Genomic DNA, 16,183 nt, shown 5'->3' with positions numbered 1-16,183 from the left:
GGCGGGGGCTTGCAGGGGCGGGGCCAAGGTTGTGTACTTGACTGTGTGGTCTAGGAGACCCCACTCCAGAAGGGCGGCCTCTCCTGCGCAGCTGCCTCCCGTGCAGGACAGAACGCGGCATGATGTGGCCTCTGGGCACCAGCTCTAGCCACAGCCCCGCCTGGACAAGGCTGCTTCTAACAGGTGCGTTAGAGACAAGGGCTGCACTCACGGGTTGGGGACAAAGAGGAGACATCCTTGCAGAGGAAGAGAGTCTTTATCCAAATCAGAGACGCCCCTACTCTGAGTTCTGACTCTGGTCATGTTACAGCCCACGCAGCATGGGCAACCGACGCACAAGAGCTCTTGAAATCCCCAAGAGGCCTCTGTGATTGACCCCTTTTACAAAGGAGTAAAGTGAGGCTCAGATAAGGGTGGGGTCACTTGCTCAAGAGCAGGCGGCTGGCAAAGGCAAAATAAGAATTCAGTACCCACAAGCCAGCCCTTTTCCACCAGAGCACCCTGTCTGACTCTAGCTATCCATATCTAATAATAATTTTTCAATAACAACCATAACAATGAAAATAGTATAACAATCATAATAAAAAGAGGCCATTGTGACTGAGTACTTCTCCATGTCAGCCTCTTCTAAGTGCTTTCATGTAGTAACAGTTAATTCTTAACCCCAGGAGGCTAGAGCCACAGGAGCCCCATTTCATAGAGCGGGAAACTGACACACAGAGAGGTTATGGGTCCTCCCCAGGCCACACAGCTTGAAAGTAACAGAAGGAGGACTTGGCCCCTTATGATCTGGCCACCAAGAACACACTTTCCAGAAACCACCCACATTTACCTCTTGGAGAGTAAATGAATTGCTTCTTTGTCCAGTCCTTAAAAAGTTCAGTTCTGTGTAATTTCAAAACTTCAGCCACAGTTGAGAACTTCACTCCTGCCCCAGCTCGGACCTGAGTCAGGCTGCAGTGAGGATGTAGGGGGATGTGGTGGGCCTTGTTCCTATGTCTCTCTGTGTCCTTTCTCCCCACCCAGAGGTGAGGTCTGTGCCCACCCCCTCCACCCCACCAGGCCAAGGGTAGAGGAGAGGAAGGCAAGGAGGGTGCAGGAAGGTTTCAGCTTGACTGCTGTAGTGGTAAGGTGGGGACATGGCCTTCTGTGTGGCTGAGGCATGTTGGAGAGATCTTCCTGGGTGGGGAATCTACCCAGCAAGTCATCTCCTATGGGGCTTTTTGCCAGGACAGGCTCCAGAGATGCCCCCATTCAGAGCTTTGACTGGCTCCTTCAGCGCATTCACACTGGCTCATGGGAAACTCGTGGACATCTCTGTTGTCCCACCAAATGCAGGAGGTATGGACCACATCCATCCTGCCCACTCCGCCTCCATCTGTCACCTGAAGACTTACAGGTCTAAGTTCCCACAAACTCCACAGCACACATCTCCAGCACTCCAAGAGGTTCCCTTGGAGCCCCCCTCACTTAGCAGGAGGTGGAGGAAACTCCCAGTCCCAGCGGGGACCTCCAGTCCCCCAAAAAACCTCACTCTGAGCCATCTCCTCTTCTCTGTGAGCTCTCAGCCTTCTCTCTTGGCAGGGGTAAAGTGGCTGGTGCTGGCAGAACTGGTGATGGGTAACCCCTGTTAGCTGGGCTTCCCTGATGGCTCAGATGCTAAAGAATCTGCCTGCAATGCAGGTGAACCCAGGTTCAGTCCCTGGGTTGGGAAGATCCCCTGGAGAAGGGAATGGCAACCCACTCTAGTATTCTTGCTTGGAGAATTCCATGGACAGGGGAGTCTGGCGAGCTACAGTCCTTGGGGTCGCAAAGAGTCAGATAGGACTGAGTGACTAATTCAACAACAACCCCTGTTAGCTAGACCTCAGCTGGGAATGGGGAGTTCTTGGTGTCTGTTCTTTTGTTCTCAGCCTCTGGAAACTTTGGGGAGATTCTGTGACAATGGAAGTCAAGTTTAACATTCTGGTGTATTTATATTTATATATAGTGATTCAGGGACCTGTTCTGGGATCAAACAGGAAAAAATTGAATAGTGACTTTTTCACATTTGATTGAAGGTTAGAAATGAAATAAAATAGCCATGCTCCGGTCAAGTAGGACTTCTGGAATTATCTCTATGGTTCTAGCTCTGAAATTCCATATGTATACACATATGGAATTATATATATATTATATATATATAGGTTTTATATGTATTGTGTGTGTATATATATATAAATTGAGTGTACATGCTAAGTTGCTTCAGCTGTGTCCAGCTGTCTGCGACCCCATGGACTGTAGGCCACCAGGCTCCTCTGTCCGTGGGATTTTCCAGGCAAGAATACTGGAGTGGGGTGCCATACCCTCCTCCAAGGGATCTTCCCCACCCAGTGATCGAACCCTTGTGTCCTGCATTGGCAGGCAGATTCTTTACCACTGTGCCACCTAGGAAGCCCCTTTTTATTTATTATTATCACCGTTGTCACATCAGCTCTCCATGGCACACATTCTCACCAGCACGGGGTTAGCGGCTGGGGCAGCATCTTGCCTTTGGTCCCATTGCTCCCTCGCTCTCTCTTCTCCCTCCCACCCTCCTACAAGGCACCCTGCTCGCATTCAGTACCTGCTCTGCCTCCTTGGAACTGCTCTCCTCTGTGTCTCTGGACCCCTTGACTGAAGGAGCCAGTGCCCACCTGCCAGTCCCTAGAAGCCTGGATAGGGTTCTCGCCACCTCTTGGTTCCGAGGGCATGAAGTCCGGCCAGAAGCCATGATCTTCTCTCCCGAGGGCCTCCCAGGGCCTGGCCACACTGGCCGGGAGACGCTGGACACCCAGGGCAGCCTGATCATCAGAAACGTGACGACTCTAGATGCGGGCAGCTACATGGTGGTACTGGAAACCAGCAGGGGACGCAGGAGTGGGTTGGAGCAGATACCGATCAAGGGTAATTTCACGCCCCCACCCCTCCCTCCATGGCAGGGCGGGAGGGACAGAGTTCTCAGTCCGCAGGGCCCCAGGGGACCCATTCTGAACCCATCATCCGTTCCAAACATCCCAGAACTTAGAAGGGCAACCAGTTTTTTTTTAGCTCTTGATTCTTGTCAACAGCTCTGGTCTCAGCTAATTTTAGCCAGGCTCACTCTGGTGTCTGCAGTCAGCAGGTTTGGAAGGATTGCCTAGGCACTGGTGCAGAATGGCCTCCTCCCTGTCTGGCAGTGGCCTGGCTGGCAGTTGGGGCGATGGGAGGAATTAGGCCACGAGCCTTCCCATCCTCCAGCCAGGTAGCCTGAGCTCATTCGGTTATCAAAGGAGCAGAAGCTGCAAGGCTCTGGAGGCCCAGGCTCAGAACCGGCCTGCCAGTACTTCCGCCATGTTTTATTGGCCAAAGTGAGTCACATGACCGGTTTTGCTCCAATGGGAGGGAAATAGTCTGAGGTCCATCAGTCTGGGCTTCTCAGGGGGCTCGTGGTAAAGAACCCGCTTGCCAATGCAGGAGGCAGAAGAGACCGGGTTTGATCCCTCGGTCGGGAAGCTCCACTGAAGGAGGAAATGGCAACCCACTCCAGTATTCGTGCCTGGGAAATCCCATGAACAGAGGAGCCTGGCAGGCTGCAGTCCACGGGGTCACAACAGTCGGACTTGATTTTGCAACTAAACCACCACCATCGGTCTACATATCTGTGATTTGAAGGCCAGTTCTTCTAGAACTGCCTAGAGCGTGTGCAGATTCTGAAACCCAAACCACCTGTGCCGAGTCCTTGCTCCTTCACTTCCTAGCCACGTCTCTTTGCAAAGTGACTTGCCCTCTGTGTGCTTCAGCATCCTCCTCTGTAAAATAGAATCATGGTAGACCCACCCTTGTAGGAGTGCTATGAGGAACAAACAAATTAATCCACACCAAATACCTAGAACAGTGCCTGGCACCTGTTGCCAAAATCTTGGTTCTCTGTGGGAGATGCCGGGTAAAGATACAGAGACAGGGTTTTGGAGGAAAGAGAAAGAGTCACTTTATTTCTTTACCAGGCAAAGTGGGGACACACTTTTTTACTTTTACTCTATTATAAGAACTGTGTCCCTGCTGGAGGGGCTAGTGAGGAGTTTTATAATCGTTATAATGGGGCTCATGGTCTGGGATACGTGATAAGGATCAAAGTAAGAAAGGTCTTGTGTTCTTCTTCCGTTTGCTGAGTTTCAAAACAGCCCTAGTTGACATCAGGCGACTCTGTGACTCTGGCTGGCTGTCTCCGAGGGTTATTGGCCCATTATCTTCTTTCTGAAAGGAAGAATGCTATAGGGGATTGTTACAAGAAGTGTGGGGGAAGGTGAACCCCAAGTGCAGGGTGTAACTCACATAGAGTCTGAGAGTGGTTAAGGAATTAGCTTTGTGAAAGGCAGGCGTGCACAGTGAATCAGTGGCAGTTAAAGTAAAACTAGGATTGCTTAACTCTTTCAGGCCAGTTTATACTATTTCCCCAGGCTGTTCATTGGGTCCTTATTTTCCTTCTTTATCAGAAAAGTCTCATTTCTATCTTTGCTGCAACACACAGAGTAAGCAAATGTTCGCCATGAGTATTTCAGGGGACTTGACCTCTTTGAGCCCTTGTTTTCCCATTAAAAGGATGATAACAATGAAATCTACCTTGTAGGGTTGTTGTGAGGATTAAACGAGTAAATCCAGTGGCTTTCAAGTTTTTTAAATCATGACCCTGTATGTTCATATATCTACACATCACAAGTTACTTGTCTTTATAAGTGTCATAAAATAACAATTATTGCTAAGTGCAATGCATTCTGATACTTTCTTTTACAGCTCATTTCACATTTTAAATGCTGATTATTCACTCAATGTGCTCAGTCATGTCTGACTCCTTGGGACCCCATGGACTGCAGCCCTAAATGCTGATTGCTGCTGCTGCTAAGTCACTTCAGTCGTGTCCGACTCTGTGCAACCCCACAGATTACAACCTACTAAAACAACCTACTAAATGACTTCACCCAAGCATGGGTCTTACTCGTAACATAACAAGCCAAGTAATATAACGAGCTGTAGTTAACGTGTGTTTAGAATGGTGCTTGGCTCACAGTAAGAGTCCAAACTAGATGGCTATTAAATCAATTCTTTTTTAAAAAGATAATTTTATTTCTTTTTGGCTGCGCTGTGTCTTCATTGCTTTGTGGGTTTTTCTCTAGTTGCATTGAGTGGGGGCCACTCTGGTTGTGGTGTGCAGGCTTCTCTTGCGGTGGCGTCTGTTCTTGCCAAGCACAGGCTCTAGGTGCATGGGCTTCAGTAGTTGTGGCTCATGGGCTCCAGAGCACAGGCTCAGTAGTTGTAGCACAGGGGCTTAGTTGTTCTGTGGCATGTGGAATCTTGCCAGACTAAGGATCGAACCTGTGTCTTCTGTGTTGGCAGGCAGATTCTTTACCACTGAGCCCCTACATTGATTCTCATTTCCACACCCGTGGGTTCTTTCTCCTCCTGCAAGGCTTAGCTCATGCACCACCTCCTCCAGGAAGACTTCTCTGAGCTCTTTGGCTGGATTGAAGTTTTTTTCACTTTTCATATTGCATTGAATGGTAATCAGCTCCATATGGAGGTCCCCAGCACTCACCATGACATCAGATCCAAATCCCAGCTGTGTGTCTCTCTCTCTGACCATGAGCCCTGGCCCTAAGACCCCCAGACCTCAGAGTCTTTCAGCTGAAAAAAAAAATAAAGAACTATGGTGAGGAAGTGGTGAGGGGAGCTTCCCTGGTGGCTCAGCAGTAAAGAATCTGCTTGCCAATGCAGGAAATGTGGGTTCCATCCCTGGGTCAGGAAGATCCCCTGGAGAAGGAAATGGCAACCGACTCCAATATTCTTGCCTAGGAAATCCCCTGGACAGAGGAGCCTGGTGAGCTACAGTCCATAGGGTCACAAAGAGTCGGACACGACTTAGTGACTCAATAATAACAACAAATGGTGAGGATGATGTATGCTGTCTGTAAGGAGCCCTCCCAGTAGCCAGCGGCCAGGCCCCAAGCCTTGGAGGACCCCTTGACCACCACCACCCTCACCTACACCCAATCTATCAGCAAATCCTGTGGACTCTACCTGCAAAATAATCCAGGATCCAGCCACTCCTCCAGGAGCTCCTTGGCCTTTACCCTGGTCCAGCTGAGGGCAGGGGACCTGGGGTATTTATGTACCAGTCCACACTGGTCACTGTGGAAGGCTGTGTGCCCACTCTCCAGTGCTTTGGCTGCTGCTTCCATGAGCAGAGCAGGCTCTGGCAGCCAGTGAATGCCCTGAAGCCACAGATGCAGTGTTGGCAGTCATATGTGCTGAGGACAGCTCAGCTCCATCCAGTGTCTGGATCAACAGGGGGCACAGACCAGGCCCTCCAAACACGTTGAGGAATGAATGAATGAATGAGTGAGTGAATGAACGAATGCCTCTGTGGTGAACAGAGGAAGTGCTCGGCCTCTCTGAGTGGTCTCCACCCATGTGACCTTGCCCCCTTGTTTGCACAGCCACCTATGATGGGGTGCAGCTGGTGACATTCCCGGGAAATAGACAAGGTATCCTCCGGAGTGAACTCAACTACTCTGTGATCCTGCAGTGGGCGGCTTTAATCACACCTGAACCTGTGCTACGGTGGACCTTCAATGGGAGACCTCGTGGAACTGGGGAAAGGCTGATTATCCACAGGTTGTCCATGCAGGATCTGGGCACCTACTTATGCTTGGCCGAGAATAGTGAGAGGGTGTACCTCTCCCATCCTGTGACTATTATGCTGCCACGTGAGTCTCCCACCCTGACCCCAGACCCCTGGTCAGTGGCCAGCTTTCCTGATTCCACTGAGCCACCTTCTGTGAGCAGTTCCCTCTGAGACCCTTTATAGTCAAGATGACATCCCATTCTTTCATCCTCCTGGCAGAGTGGGGATTATTAGCCCATTTTACAGATAAGAAGCTGTGGCCCAAAGACATGAATGCTAATGAAAGTTCAGGGCAGGACCTGGAGCCGGCTGTCTGGGTCCTCCTGGCTCCAATCACTTTCTACTGTGTGTGTTTGAGAATTCTCTTTGCCGCTCTGAATCTCAGCACATGCCACAGGAAAAATGAAGGTGGTAATATAGCGAGTGGTTCCAAGCACGGGCTTTGGAATTTGAATTCTGGCTCCACTGCTTGCTGGCTGTGTGACTCTGGGCCAGTGCCTTGACTTCTCTGTGCTTCAGTTTCCTCAGTATTCTGAGGAATATAAACTGGGAAAATAATAGTGCCCACCCCGAAAATACAGCTGTGAGCATTCAGTGAGATAAGCAGGTGAACAGCTTAAAGTAAGAGGGCGTAGCACTATGGAACACTGCTGCTGCTAAGTCGCATCAGTTGTGTCCGACTCTGTGAGACCCCATAGACGGCAGCCCAACAGGTTCCCCTGTCCCTGGGATTCTCCAGGCACGAATGCTGGAGTGGGTTGCCATTTCCTGCTCCAATGCATGAAAGTGAAAATTGAAAGTGAAGTCGCTCAGTCGTGTCCGACTCTTAGCGACCCCATGGACTGCAGCCTACCAGGCTCCTCCATCCATGGGATTTTCCAGGCAAGAGTGCTGGAGTGGGGGGCCATTGCCTTCTCCGATGGAACGCTAGTGAGTGCTCAATAAACATGAACTAGTATCATTGCTATGATTAGTATTATCCCTATTGTTATTAATTTTGTGCCTGTTACCAGAGACAAGAGTGTGTACAGAGGCTCAGACGGCAATCACAAGACAAGCCAGTTATTGGGATTAAAAAAAGTGGTTTGGGAGCCAGTCAAAGTGGAGTTCAGTTCCTGCCCCTGTGCCTTCTTGGCTGGGTGACTTAGGACAAGTGGTGTCCCTTCTCTGGAGCTTCAGTTTCCTCCTGTGTATATAACCAAAGTGATCGTGTACACCTCTACAAAATTGCTGTTAAGGAACTGAAATGGTAAACTCTGGAAGCTAGTTAGCTGGTGCTTTAAATAGCAGCAGTTGCCATACATGTTATTTTTAGTATTTCTATTCATAGAGTGGTGGGAGGAGCTGCCTAGAGAAGAAGGGGAGGCATGTAGGCAGCAGGAATCACTTGAGGCAAGGTCCAGAGCACGGGAAAGATGGAGAGGGTGGAGAGCCTGGCTTGGCTACATTCCTAGACCTTGCTTCCTCTCCCCAGCCATGGTTCAGTGGGAGATTTCAGGATTTGATTTTAGGTAATTTATTGCGAGAAAAAATATAAATCTTGGAGCACCTGGTGACCCTGATACATTCACTGAGAATGACAGTACTTCTAAGACCCCCTTCCCTTGTTCATCAACTGTTTAGGAAATGTTTTTTGAGTACCTATTATGTGACTGGCCTATGCTGGGCAGTGCTGAGGACAACTGGTAACAGAGACAGTCCTGGTCCTGCCATCACAGGACTTCCAGTGCAGTAGGGGAAAGGCCTGTCCACAAACAGTAATGACCAGAGTGGGCAGGGCTGGGGTGGGGGAACTCAAGCTGTGAGACCCAAGGGGGCACCTGACCCAGCAAGGGAATCAGGGAGGGCTTCCTGGAAGAGGGGACATCTGAGTTGGTACTAGGACACATAGAAATTGTCCAGGCCAGGGGGAGAAAATGGCATTCCAGGGGCACAGATAAAGGCTTGGAAGTAGGAGAGGGAAGTAGAAAGTTAAATAGAATCCAACAAGGCTTAGTTATAAATGTAGAGGGTAGAGAGAGATGAGACTGGCCAGACGCAGATTCTTGAAGGTCAAGAAGAAGCCACGGGATGGTTCTAGCAGGAGAGGAACAGGGTCAAGTGTGGACTTTACAAAGACCCCTCTGGGGACTTCCCTGGTGGTCGAATGGTTACAATTCTGTCCTTCCAATGCGGGGGGCATGGGTTCAATCCCTGGTCAGGGAACTACGATCCCACATAACAAGATGTGGCCAAAAAAATTTAAAAACCCTCTGGCTTCTTTGTGGTGATGAGATGGGTTGGGGAGAGACTGAGACGAGAGAGCAGGGAGGAAGCTGGTGTGGAGAAGGGGAGGATGGGGAAGGAGGTGGAATGGCGGGGGGCGGGGGGGGTATGGAGGGAGGGTGTCTCCTCCAGTTTCTCCCCTTCTTGGTTCCCAGAAGCTGATGTGGAACCCACAGAACCTGCACCCATCTCTCAGAAGCCCCCGCTATCCCTGTCAGGAGGATCTGCCATTGCTCTCATCATGGCCGCATCTGTGGCAGGCTTGGTACTGGTTGGAAGCATGCTCTTCACCTTCATCCAGAAGCTAAGGTACCTGCCTTCCCTTCCTCCCATCCACTCAGCCTCCACAAGGCACAGAGCTCTCTCTGCAGCAAGACTGAAGCCAAGCCAACAGCCTTATCCCAGGGAGCATAAAATTCATTCAGAGAGGATGACATAGACCCCCAATGTGCCCCACCCTACTAGTCAGTTTCCAAAGTAGCCCCAGGGAAACAAAGAGACAGGAGAGGGTCCTGGAGCTGCGTCCAAATCCCCATTCTGTCACTTACCCAAAGTGAGGCCATGGCAAGTCGCCACCCTGCTCTGGGCCTCAGTTTCAGTTCAGTTCAGTTCAGTCGCTCAGTCGTGTCCGACTCTTCGTGACCCTATGAACCGCAGCACGCCAGGCCTCCCTGTCCATCACCAACTCCCGGAGTCCACCCAAACTCATGTCCATCGAGTCGGTGATGCCATCCAACCATCTCATCTTCTGTCGTCCCTTTCTCCTCCTGTCCTCAACCCTTCCCAACATCAGGGTCTTTGCAAATGAGTCAGCTCTTTGCATCAGGTGGCCAAAATATTGGAGTTTCAGCTTTAGCATCAGTCCTTCCAATGAACACCCAGGATTGATTTCCTTTAGGATGGACTGGGTGGATCTCCTTGCAGTCCAAGGGACTCTCAGGAGTCTTCTCCAACACCACAGTTCAAAAGCATCAATTCTTCGGCACTCAGTTTTCTTTATAGTCCAACTCTCATATCCATACATGACTGCTGGAAAAACCATAGCCTTGACTAGACGGACCTTTGTTGACAAAGTAATGTCTCTGCTTTTTAATATGCTGTCTAGATTGGTCATAACTTTCCTTCCAAGAAATAAGCGTCTTTTAATTTCATGGCTGAAATCACCATCTGCAGTGATTTTGAAGCCCAGAAAAATAAAGTCAGCCACTGTTTCCACTGTTTCCCCATCTAATTGCCATGAAATGATGGAACCGGATGCCATGATCTTAGTTTTCTGAATGTTGAGCTTTAAGCCAACTTTTTCACTCCCCTCTTTCACTTTTATCAAGAGGCTTTTTAGTTCCTCTTCACTTTCTGCCATAAAGGTGGTGTCATCTGCATATCTGAGGTTATTGATCTTTCTCCCAGAAATCTTGATTCCAGTTTGTGCTTCTTCCAGCCCAGCGTTTCTCATGATGTACTCTGCATATAAGTTAAATAAGCAGGGTGACAATATACAGCCTTGATGTACTCCTTTTCCTATTTGGAACCAGTCTGTTGTTCCATGTCTGGTATTCCCATCTCTTTCAGAATTTTCCACAATTTATTGTGATCCACACAGTCAAAGGCTTTGGCATAGTCAATAAAGCAGAAATAGATGTTTTTCTGGAACTCTCTTGCTTTTTCCATGATCCAGCAGATGTTGGTAATTTGATCTCTGGTTCCTCTGCCTTTTCTAAAACCAGCTTGAACATCAGGAAGTTCACGGTTCACGTATTGCTGAAGCCTGGCTTGGAGAATTTTGAGCATTACTTTACTAGTGTGTAAAATTAGTGCAATTGTGCGGTAGTTTGAGCATTCTTTGGCATTGCCTTTCTTTGGGATTGGAATGAAAACTGACCTTTTCCAGTCCTGTGGCCACTGCTGAGTTTTCTGAATTTGCTGACATATTGCATGCAGCATTTTCACAGCATCATCTTTCAGGATTTGAAATAGCTCAACTGGAATTCCATCACCTCCACTAGCTTTGTTCGTAGTGAAACTTCCTAAGGCCCACTTGACTTAACATTCCAGGATGTCTGGCTCTAGGTGAGAGATCACACCATCGTGATTATCTGAGTCATAAAGATCTTTTTTCATATAGTTCTTCTGTGTATTCTTGCCACCTCTTCTTAATATCTTCAGCTTCTGTTAGGTCCATACCATTTCTGTCCTTTATTGAGCCCATCTTTACATGAAATATTCCCTTGGTATCTCTAATTTTCTTGAAGAGATCTCTAGTCTTTCCAAACTATTGTTTTCCTCTATTTCTTTGCATTGATCATTGAGGAAGTGTTTCTTATCTCTCCTTGCTATTCTTCGGAACTCTGCATTCAAATGGGTATATCTTTCCTTTCCTCCTTTGCTTTTTGCTTCTCTTCTTTTCACAGCTATTTGTAAGGCCTCCTCAGACAGCCATTTTGCTTTTTTGAATTTTTTTTCTTGGGAATGGTCTTGATCCCTGTCTCCTGTACAATGTCATGAACCTCATTCCATAGTTCATCAGGCACTCTGTCAGATCTAGTCCCTTATATCTATTTCTCACTTCCACTGTATAGTCATAAGGGATTTGATTTAGGCCATACCTGATGGTCTAGTGGTTTTCCCCACTTTCATCAATTTCAGACTGAATTTGGCAATAAGGAGTTCATGATCTGAGCCACAGTTAGCTCCCGGTCTTGTTTTGCTGACTGTATAGAGCTTCTCCATCTTTGGCTGCAAAGAACATAATCAATCTGATTTCGGTGTTGACCATCTGGTGATGTCCATGTGTAGAGTCTTCTCCTGTGTTGTTGGAAGAGGATGTTTGCTATGACCAGTGAGTTCTCTTGGCAAAACTCTATTAGCCTTTGCCCTGCTTCATTCCATATTCCAAGGCCAAATTTGCCTGTCACTCCAGGTGTTTCTTGACTTCCTACTTTTGCATTCCAGTCCCCTATAATTAAAAGGACATCTTTTTGGGGTGTTAGTTCTAAAAGGTCTTGTAGGTCTTCATAGAACCGTTCAACTTCAGCTTCTTCAGCGTTACTGGTCGGGGCATAGACTTGGATTACCGTGATGTTGAATGATTTGCCTTGGAAACGAACAGAGATCATTCTGTCGTTTTTGAGATTGCATCCAAGTACTGTATTTCGGACTCTTTTGTTGACCATGATGGCTATTCTGTTTCTTCTAAGAGATTCCTGCCCACAGTAGTAGATATAATAGTCATCTGATTTAAATTCACCCATTCTAGTCCATCTTAGTTTGCTGATTCCTAGAATGTCAACATTCACTCTTGCCATCTCCTGTTTGACCACTTCCAATTTGCCTTGATTCGTGGACCTGACATTCCAGGTTCCTATGCAATATTGCTCTTTACAGCATCAGACCTTGCTTATATCACCAGTCACATCCACAACTGAGTGTTGTTTTTGCTTTGGCTCCATCCCTTCATTCTTTCTGGAGTTATTTCTCCACTGATCTCCAGTAGCATATTGGGCAGCTACCGACCTGGGGAGTTCCTCTTTCAGTGTCCTATCTTTTTGCCTTTTCATACTGTTCATGGGGTTCTCAAGGCAAAATACTGAAGGGGTTTGCTTCCCTTCTCCAGTGGACCACATTCTGTCAGACCTCTCCATCATGACCCGCCCATCTTGGGTGGCCCCACATGGCATAGCTTAGTTTCACTGAGTTAGACAAGCTGTGGTCTGTGTGATCAGATTGGCTAGTTGTCTGTGACTGTGGTTTCAGTCTGTCTGCCCTCTGATGCCCTCTCTCAGCGCCCACCGTCTTCCTTGGGTTTCTCTTACCTTGGACATGGGGTGTCTCTTCACGGCTGCTCCAGCAAAGTGCAGCCACTGCTCCTTACCTTGGACGTGGGGTAGCTCCTCTTGGCCGCCGCCCCGACCCTGGACGTGGGGTAGCTCCTCTCAGCCACCGCCCCTGACCTTGGATGTGGGGTAGCTCCTCTCGGCCGCCGCCCCTGACCTTGGACGTGGGGTAGCTCCTCTTGGCCACTCCTGCGCCGTTGTGCAGCCACCACTCCTGCAGCCTCAGTTTGCGCATCTGCAAAATGGGGGTGGTATTAATAGCACCTGACGCATGGGGCTCTCATTTGGATTTCTCAAGCCTTTTGGGGCTTCCCTTGGTGGTCTTGTAATTAGAGCTCTGAGCTTCCACTGCAGGGGGTACAGGTTTGATCCCTGGAGGGGAACTAAGATCCTACGAGACTCACAGCAAAAAAAAAAAAGACTTTAAAGCAGGGCCTGGGATATGGTCCTCATTTTCCACATGAGTAGAACTAAATCGCAGAAAAATCCATCAACCTGCCCAAAGACATCCTGCTAACAAAGAGTTGACCCTGAATCAAACCCAGGTCTAACTCCAAAGTCATATTCTTAGAGGGGAAAGATGAGATATCAGGGAGTATGAAAATGTTCACTCAGACTACTCAGAGTCCCTGCCTCCATGAACAGCAGAAGGGGTCACTTCCTGTCCTCCCTGCCATTCTGGCCAAGACCTATTTATGACAGACCACTGCTGACGTCGTCCAGAAGGAACCAGCCTTGTCCAATCAGCTGGGACCTTGGAGATGAGGTCATGAGAACAAGCATGGCTCTCTTGACTCTCCCGGTGGGAAGAGGCAGTCTCCAGAAGAGAAGGGTCTGGACTGAGAAGCACCCCAAGAAGGCCTGCCAAACTCACCAAGGACCAAGGGAGATTCCCCGTAGGTTTGCAATTAAGTTCTTGGACCCTGACGCCTTAAGCTCATCCTAGCTCTGCCATATGCTAGCTTTTGGGACTCTGGGTGACCCCTTTAACTGCTCTGTGCTCCATCTGTAAAACAGGGATAATGGTAATATAATATCTGCCTCAAAGAGTAGGTGTGTGAGGGACTTCCCTGGTGGCCCAATGGCTAAGACCCCGTGCTCCCAATGCAGGGGTCGTGGGTTCAATCTCTTATCTGGGAACTAAGATCCCACATGCCACAACTTAAGAGTTGAGTTCACATGCCCCCATGGGGCAACTAAGACCCGGCACAGCCAAATAAATAAATTAAATTTAAAAAAATTTTTTTAAATAAAGGATAGATGCGGGACTTCCCTGGTGATCCAGTTGTTTAGACTCTGTGCTTCCACTGCAGGGAGCATGGGTTTGATCCCTGGTCAGGGAACTAAGATCCCACATGTGGCCAAAAAATAAAAATAAATAAATATTTTTTTAAAAAACAGGGTAGATGTGTGGATTACATAAAATGGTGGGAGTGAGACACTGTTAATAGTGCCTGGCACATGGTGAGCCTTCAAAAAATGTCAGCCATGTGTATTATTATTATGGCTATTTTTGTTATTATTATTATTTCTCTCTCCATTATAGGTCTGGCTGACAGTGAAGAGATGGGTGAACCATTTGGGGTATTTTTCAGTTTAAATAAATTGAATAAAAATAAAAATACAGACAAATGAATCTAGACAAAAGGAGACATTACAAGCAGATCTTAATCATGATTTTTCCCGTGGTATTAAAATACTAACAGCTATTTTACCATATCCCGTCAAAATATACATTTTGTGGAACATGTGTACATTTCTGTTCAGTATATAATTAGTAGTGGAATTTCACAGTTGTAGAATACGTATATCTTCAGCTTTTATCGAACAGTTTTTATAAAACAGTTTGGGAGCATCGATAACTGTTTTCCAATCAAATTCAGTGTATTTTCAGACAACGGGTTCCACAGTGAAGTACTACGTAGTAGGACTTCTCTGGTGGTCCAGTGGCTAGGACCCTGTGCTTCCAACGCAGGGGACGTGGGTTCAGTCCCCGGTCGGGGAATTAAGAGCCCACGTGCCATTCGGCATGGCTGAAAATGGGCTCCTGGGCTCTGAAATCCCTATTTCCAATCATTCCACCGCCCCGTTGCTCCCTCCCTGGAACCAGACCCCCCCTTCCCATTACTCCCTCCTGTGTCAGGGAGGTGTCCTTGTGTTCATGTACATAAGCTAAAAGCAAGGTACAGAGAGGGCAAGTGATTTGCCCAAAGTCACGCAGCCACGTGCGATGCCAGCTCAAGTCTGCCCAATACCAAAGCCTGTTTCTTAGACTAGCACTGTCCAAGAACACTCTGTGGTGAAGGAAGTGTCCATATCTGTACTGTCCACTACAATATTATGCAACACAAGTGGTTATTGAGCCCTTGAAATGGACATCATGTAACTGAGGAACTGAATTTTTAATTGACTTTTAATTAATTTTAATTTATATATCCATCCGTGACTAATGGCTTTTGCATTGGACAGTGCAACTCAAACTCCTAATTGTTAGAAAATAATAATAATAAACCCCCCAGCAGCCATATGTGTATATTACTGACTCTGTGGCAGTTCTGGGGTCCTTGCCCTGATCTATCCAAGGGTCCAGATTTGCTCAGAAACCCTTAATATTGAACCAGATCCTTTCCTACCTGAGGCATCCCGCCCTCCCACATCCCTCTACTATAAAGGACAAATAAATCATTTCCTGCCTGGGCAGTGGTGAAGACAGCTGGTTCCCTGGGTCTCAGAGTTGACTGCAGCTGCCACTCGGCCACCAGCTAGAGAACAGCTGGCCAGGGCTGTAGAACAGCTGAGAATCATTACGATGTTCCTCCCTCACTAAAAATAAACTGTGCACATTTTCTCAAAGAGATTTCCTGACCACCTCTGTTATAAATTCACTCCCCTAATTGAACTTGCCCACAGGACTGTTCTGCTTTATAATACTCAGCACATTATGTCATTAAATATTTATTGGTTATACCAATTGATAGTTTAACAATTATCTCCATGATAGGGCTTCCCAGGGGGCTCCAGTGGTAAAGAATCCGCCTTCCAAGCAGGAGATTCTGGTTCAGTCCCTGAGTTCGGAAGATCCTCCGGAGAAGGAAACGGCAACCCCCTCCAGTATTCTTGCCTGGGAAATTCCATAGACAGGGAGCCTGGTGGGCTACATACAGTCCATGGGGTCACAAAGAGTTGGACACAACTTAGCAACTCACCAACAGCAACATCTCCATGTTAAATGTCAGCCCCATGATAGCCAGACCTGTATCTGCTACACAGTATGTGCTCAATTAAATGTTTGTTGAATGAATGAATGAGAGACTAAAACCACACCAACTAGGAAAATTCAAAAGCTCAGAAATGAAAGCGCTGACTGAGTCTCCAGCCTTCTCTAAGTTGGAGTTTAACAGGAATAACA

At 47.8% G+C, this 16,183-nt stretch overlaps 1 protein-coding gene and 1 long non-coding RNA gene across 3 annotated transcripts; one reads left to right on the top strand and one right to left on the bottom strand.

Annotated features, from left to right (window-relative positions):
- Nucleotides 1–46: 46 nt before the first annotated feature.
- Nucleotides 47–15,631, top strand: IGSF23 (immunoglobulin superfamily member 23). 2 transcript variants are annotated; one of them, XM_027515536.1, is made up of 5 exons: nucleotides 47–183; nucleotides 2,584–2,925; nucleotides 6,492–6,761; nucleotides 9,100–9,253; nucleotides 14,321–15,631. In XM_027515536.1, exons 1-5 carry the CDS (start codon nucleotides 120–122, stop codon nucleotides 14,328–14,330), a joined length of 840 nt encoding a protein of 279 aa, XP_027371337.1. In that variant the 5' UTR covers nucleotides 47–119; the 3' UTR covers nucleotides 14,331–15,631. The 2 variants fall into 2 exon arrangements, with proteins under 2 accessions (XP_027371337.1, XP_027371336.1); XM_027515535.1 differs by lacking the exon at nucleotides 14,321–15,631 and having other exon boundaries at nucleotides 9,100–9,577.
- LOC113876388 lies at nucleotides 3,964–6,490 on the bottom strand. The gene is made up of 3 exons (XR_003506475.1): nucleotides 6,073–6,490; nucleotides 5,591–5,679; nucleotides 3,964–4,269 (listed from the first exon to the last, which is right to left on the bottom strand). It is a non-coding gene; the product is annotated as an uncharacterized LOC113876388 (long non-coding RNA).
- Nucleotides 15,632–16,183: the final 552 nt, after the last annotated feature.

The sequence above is a fragment of the Bos indicus x Bos taurus genome, chromosome 18, assembly GCF_003369695.1.
Source record: "Bos indicus x Bos taurus breed Angus x Brahman F1 hybrid chromosome 18, Bos_hybrid_MaternalHap_v2.0, whole genome shotgun sequence".
Taxonomy (NCBI): Eukaryota; Metazoa; Chordata; class Mammalia; order Artiodactyla; family Bovidae; genus Bos; species Bos indicus x Bos taurus.
This window is presented reverse-complemented; position numbering and strand designations above follow the sequence as displayed.

Coding starts and splice junctions, on each gene's coding strand:
- IGSF23 (XM_027515535.1), top strand. CDS start 120: ATGATGTGGCCTCTGGGCACCAGCTCTAGCCACAGCCCCGCCTGGACA. Junction 184..2,583: donor GACAAGGCTGCTTCTAACAG/GTGCGTTAGAGA, acceptor CCCTCCTACAAG/GCACCCTGCTCGCATTCAGT. Junction 2,926..6,491: donor GGAGCAGATACCGATCAAGG/GTAATTTCACGC, acceptor TTGTTTGCACAG/CCACCTATGATGGGGTGCAG.